The 6,227-nt window shown below is 36.4% G+C and overlaps 1 protein-coding gene across 1 annotated transcript in view; it reads left to right on the forward strand.

Moving 5' to 3' along the window:
• The first annotated feature begins 503 nt into the window (after positions 1–503).
• Positions 504–6,227, forward strand: part of LOC117110849 (receptor-type tyrosine-protein phosphatase alpha-like) — a 10,915-nt gene continuing 5,191 nt past the window's right edge. Inside the window, exons 1-7 of the mRNA XM_033253681.1 lie at positions 504–539; positions 1,296–1,332; positions 1,591–1,688; positions 1,860–1,982; positions 2,224–2,387; positions 4,411–4,546; positions 4,876–5,019. Of these exons, the coding sequence (XP_033109572.1) occupies positions 504–539; positions 1,296–1,332; positions 1,591–1,688; positions 1,860–1,982; positions 2,224–2,387; positions 4,411–4,546; positions 4,876–5,019 (738 nt within the window). The remainder of the gene's footprint in view (positions 540–1,295; positions 1,333–1,590; positions 1,689–1,859; positions 1,983–2,223; positions 2,388–4,410; positions 4,547–4,875; positions 5,020–6,227) is intronic.

The following is a 6,227-nucleotide window of genomic DNA, read 5'->3' on the forward strand; positions in this document are numbered from 1 at the left end:
TCACTGCACTGATGTTTGAACCTAATAGGTACCTACTTATATTGCTGGAATAGAGAAAAAAATCTCAGATAATGGTTTTCCCAAGGACACTAAACAAATTTTTTCAGGGGGACATGGGGCCCATTTATATAACTCTCTCAACATGGATTGATCAACACAGATGAGTGTTGTATTATGCTCCAGATTACACATGATTACAGTATTATCTGGACTAGGCTACACGGAATACTTGCGGAGTTGGAGTACCAACTCGTTTCCTTGGGCATGAGTTTGACCGTTCGTGGAAACACCAGGGGCGGATTACTATAAGCGGTCTTTAGACGGTATTAACGGTTAGCCAGCTGTAATCGTGACGTTGCTACTGGTCTGTGGTTATAGACCATTGCTATACCACGGTCAACCAGTTAGCCATCTTAAATTTTAAAGCATCTCAGCATTTGTAATAGGTCTACGGCGTTTATTTATGTTCATTTCGATACATTTGCGTGTTTCGAGCACGCACAATGTCGCCCTCAATCTTACGTTACCAGGGAGTGCTTGTTTGCGTTTCAGTACCTAAAGCGGTCTTAGGGAATACTGTTTTATAGCAATGGTCAGAAACTACTCTCACACTATCAAGACCTACACTGCGATTGGTACACGACCGACACCGAGATGTGTATAAGAGACAACTATTATATAAACCCCAAATATATGATATACCTCAAATATTCTATACTTGGCATATGTATTATACTATCTTACCAAATATATGACTAATTCATACAATACTCACTAATACAAAATAGTAACAAGGGCCTACGGTTTATAATCCTTATCCAAGAAACCGGCCACGAACCCGTATCGATATTGTTGGCTATGATTACGATGCCCCTGTCTTAACTGCTCGGCCATTATGTTCATAATTTCAATCTTGCAAGTATGTAATTGTATTGCATTGTACAGTACAGTACTATACAGTCACTATATAGAATTTATATTGTGGTGTCATTCATTAACCTTACTATTAAGGTGCAATACTAAGTTTGTAACTAATAATATTTGGCTTCATTTTATAATTAATGCACTGGGTAATTGTCTAATTACGGCAGAAATCATTTTTACATAATAATTAATACTATTGGAGTGGTGCTGTAGCTTTGTTAAGATGCTTGTCTTTCAAACTTATGGTACTTGAGTTCAATTTTAGCCGAGTGACAACATTTTTCTCAAGACCCAAGAAATCCCCGCTTCTACACCTTACAAAGAGACATTGTATTTTGTTTTTTTTAAATATTATTTTACTTAACTTGCAGGGATATACGACACCACATGAATTCATTGCATGTCAAGGTAAGCAATGATACGATTTGGAAGATGGAAATATGCACTTTATTCGTGTCTGTAGTTATGTTAATAGTAATAGTTCAAAAACCTGATTATATTAAGATTAATATTTTTTTATATTAATTATTAGTTTATTTTTATTTAACACCTGACGTATGAAAAATAATTGTGTAGCCCTTTAAATACCATCATAGCATAGGTAAATTACAACAACTGCGCGCTAATTATGTAGGCCTATTATTTATTCCGCGTTTATAATTTCAGGTCCAAATGTTGCGTCAGTCAATGATATGTGGAGAATGATCTGGCAGGAAAAGTCAACGATAATTGTGGTTGTTACTAACGTCGTTGAAGGAACCAAGGTATTTGTCCTGGGCTGGGTGTATGGGGTAGGATGAATTAATTACGGTAATTGTGTGAAGATGTGTGTAGGACTGAGTGTAGCTCAATGTCATCCTTTGCAAATAAGTTGTAAATTGAAACTATTGTGATTTTTCAATTCATGAAGACTGTTTATTCTATTTATTTTGTAGCGAAAATGCGAGCAGTATTGGCCAGAAGTAAATGATGGTAAAATATATGCAAACATTAATGTAGCGAACGCCGGCGAGACCAAATATGGACATTTTGTGGTTAGAAATCTACACCTTCAGAAGGTTTGTTCTCTCAAATTATCAACCTTGTTATCAATATCAAAATCATTGAAAACTTGTTTAATTTTTTAAATAAAATTATATGTATGGAGATTGCTTCGTATTTTAATCCTAATGACAAATTGCTTTTTCTGTTTTTTGGTTGATAAAAATAATACATAATGAAAAGTAACATTTATGAAATATCTGCGTTTAAGGAAAAATAAACTTACATATTAACATATCTGATTGTTTTACGTTGAAGGTTGGGACGGAAGAGGTACATAATGTTTTTCAATATCATTTCACTGATTGGCCAGATAAGAGTGTTCCCCAGGCTGTTCCACATTTGATTGACTTCATCTACGCGTTTAGAACAACACAGCAGAATTCTCCAAGCGACAGTGGACCAGTCATAGTACACTGCAGGTAACATAAAAAGATACATGAATGGAATGTTTATATTTTATATATGTACAGTGCGGTGCAGACATACGAACGTACATTGCAAAGATACAGAAGTAGATGTAGATATGAATAAATTTTACATGTTACCCAGCAAACTCTAAACGTTTTGGTTGTTATGTCAGAAAATGGCGTCTACACAATGTTGCAGCAACTTTATTGGTTAATACATTTGCATATAAAACATTTTAGTAAGTAGTCCATTTGTGACCAGGGGCGGATTACTATAAGCGGTCTTTAGACGGTATTAACGGTTAGCCAGCTGTAATCGTGACGTTGCTACTGGTCTGTGGTTATAGACCATTGCTATACCACGGTCAACCAGTTAGCCATCTTAAATTTTAAAGCATCTCAGCATTTGTAATAGGTCTACGGCGTTTATTTATGTTCATTTCGATACATTTGCGTGTTTCGAGCACGCACAATGTCGCCCTCAATCTTACGTTACCAGGGAGTGCTTGTTTGCGTTTCAGTACCTAAAGCGGTCTTAGGGAATACTGTTTTATAGCAATGGTCAGAAACTACTCTCACACTATCAAGACCTACACTGCGATTGGTACACGACCGACACCGTCGTGGCCTGGTCGTGATAGTGTGATAAGAGCTAAGAGCAACTTGCTCGTGACAAGGCAGTCGTAGTCGTTCTCACACGTGTAATTATTTGGCTAAAGTGGCCATTATTACTTTAAACCACTCGACTTTACCTTTACGCGTAACAATTAGAAGCGTCGATTTACAATGCACCCTCTCTTTAGAACATAAGGAACAAATTAACGTACTTGGTAACGAAATTTGGCGTAACGCGAACACCCTATCACAGATCCATGGCAACGACTAGGATGCCCTCCCCAAAACTGATTACTTTTCTGTGCCAAATTGACGCTTCTATTTGTTGCGCGTAAAATCGCGAAGAAAGGCTATATTTTGTTTATTAGATCTTTGCTTTAAACCAGTAAATGACTAGAGGGCAGGTCCTACTTCCTGTTGGATACGACCGGGTTGGTATGATCGCAGCGCTAGGTCGCGATAATGTGAGAGTTGCTTTAGAGGAATGACTTTAGTAAGACCCTAAGTGATAACGCCGGCTTTATTCGAGGAGTTAATACTACTGGTAAGTCGAATGGCCGAGCGGTTAGGAGGGGCGCTGCAAGCTATAGCCATAATATCGGCGCTGGTTCAAATGGCACGCTCGCCTATGGTTCTGGTGGTAGAACAAAGTCTTCTCGGATAAGGACTATAAACCGTAGGCCCAGTGTATACAATGGCTCTTGTGCACTATAAAGAACCCAGTACATCCTTCGAGACGAGTAGGGGGTTACCCCGGTGTACTGGAACAGACAGCCCCTGTGGTGGACGACGAGAGTTGCTGGTACCGGGTAGCGCAGACACGAAGGGATGCTTAGAGGCGAAGAAAGTCATTGATCGAGTTCCTAGTGCACATATCAAGCGCCCTGAGCATCTTGCATTTGATGGATATGTGCGCTATATAAAACTACATTATTATTATTATTATTATTGTTATTATTATTATTATTATTATTATTATTACCAGTTAGACCATTTTATAGCAATCCACCCCAGCTCTATCAATACCATTAAGAGTTAATCTTTATTAATGACCTAATATATTTCTTTATTAATGACCTAATATATTATTCTGAAAACAAGATAAATATTTTATCATAATGTGTACTGTTATTCGTATGGATTGCCAACACAAGAATCGTGTATCGGTTTATATTTGTCTGTGATTATTGTACTTAAATAGTGACCTAGTACTAATATAGTAACTGATACTCTGAAAAAAAACACCAATCTAAGGAATAGTGTCTCATGTTTTAATGTATTCATAATAGATAAATTCCCTTTACATACCATCTGAATCATCAAGTTTCAAAAGTTATTTGGGTGAGCCTCAAATAGTTTGTTGGTCATTTGTATAATTGTATACGATTATATGATTACTTAAATTCATTACTTGTTTCAGTGCTGGAGCTGGAAGGACAGGTACAGTTATTGTAATCGCTTCAATGTTGGACATGGCAAAGCAAGAAGGGAAGGTAGACGTGTTTAATTTTGTGCGGAGCATGAGGGAGAAACGTATCCAAATGGTTCAGACCGAGGTTGTATATCGGGGTTTTTTTAAGTTTCTAATGCAGTATGTTACAAACATGAACCATGGCTATTTTTATTTTTATTTTGACTGATTCTACCTATTATTATTCATTTTAATTCATCAAATTTATTCTTGTTTGATTTTTGGCTACGTCTTTAATTTAATTTGCATAATTACGATCAATCAACCAACATGGCAATATTCATGGCAGAATCCAATGTAAAGTGGCGCTATAAGAACAGAAAGTTTACACTAGTAAACAGTGTATCATCATTATTATAATTATCATTATCATCATTATCTTTAAATTTCTATCCCATACTAAAACGTCTATAGGAGCAATACAGATTCATCTATGCCGTTTTACTTGAAGAGTTGTTCTGTGGACAGACACAAATTCCAGTAACTGATTTATACCAAGTAATCCATGAACAGCAACAGGTGCATGGAACGCACTCAACTTTTGAGTACCAGCTAAAGGTATGTTACTGCTGTACTAGTACGGTTTATAATTAACCTACATTAATTCCTACCGATAGATATTATACTTTAGGTATAATGTATTACGTGACCAAAACACTGCCAATAGAAAGTATATGTGAATTTCAGTTTTTTTTTTCTAATTTGGTTACGATCTATACAGTTTTAAAAACCCAATAATGAGACTACTATGATCATCATCATCTTGTTTTCTGTCTACTTGCATGCTGAAAACAGTTAATTTCTCAATTTTTTCTATCATATGCTTTTTCATGATTGTATAGCTTTTATTTGTTTCCTTTTTGTCATCTAAAACCTTTACTCTCTTTTTACCTCATGGCCGCTTTCCTTCTATACTTCATTCAATAATATCTCTCCAAAGACCGTATATCCTCTACTTATACTTCCGATCCATTTCTTATTTCTGTCTTTTATTGTAGCTATTAAAGTTCTTTTCTCATTTACTCTCTTAAGTACTTGTTCATTTGTTAGTTTGTTTTTACAAATAATTTTCTCAATGTCCGCATTTGAAAAACCAGTCTATCTATTTCAATTGTTCTCATTGTCCAGGTTTCATAACCATATAGCTGTCTCTTATACACATCTAGATGTGTATAAGAGACAGCAATTAGAAGCGTCCGATTTACAATGCGCCCTCTCTTTAGAACAATTAAGAAACAATTATTGATGTAATTGTTAAACTTTCGCGTAACACAAACACTCTATCTCAGATCCATGGAAACGAATCCAAAAAAACCCTCTCCCTAAAGTGATTACTTTTCTGTGCCAAATCAACGCTTCCATTTGTTACGCGTAACTCGGGGAAAATGCCATCTTGTGTTTATAAGATCTTTGTTATAAAGTCAAATGAAGCCTTTTTAGCTTGTGTGAGCCATCAAATTCAAGTGGACAAGAAAAACAAACGTTTCTTACTGGTTGCAACATCTGAACTCTCGGGAAAAGTCTTTCACCAAGAGCTTGTTTAGGTGCTGTAAGTGGTTCGTGTTCCCTTTCTTCAGGGTTGCTACTGTCCCGTGGATAGAATGGCCTAGCATCGTATGATAATTGGTTGCGATCACGTTCTCGGTCAAGACTGGAAAGTAAGCGGCCACTATGTCTTTCACCGGTACCATGACGTCGTATTCTTTCCCGTTCCCGTTCTCTACTTCTCAGTCTTTGAATTAAACCTTGAAAACACACATACATAT

This window comes from Anneissia japonica, unplaced genomic scaffold, assembly GCF_011630105.1.
Source record: "Anneissia japonica isolate Jap-2015-1 unplaced genomic scaffold, ASM1163010v1 scaffold3669_len183718_cov122, whole genome shotgun sequence".
In the NCBI taxonomy this organism is placed as follows: Eukaryota; Metazoa; Echinodermata; class Crinoidea; order Comatulida; family Comatulidae; genus Anneissia; species Anneissia japonica.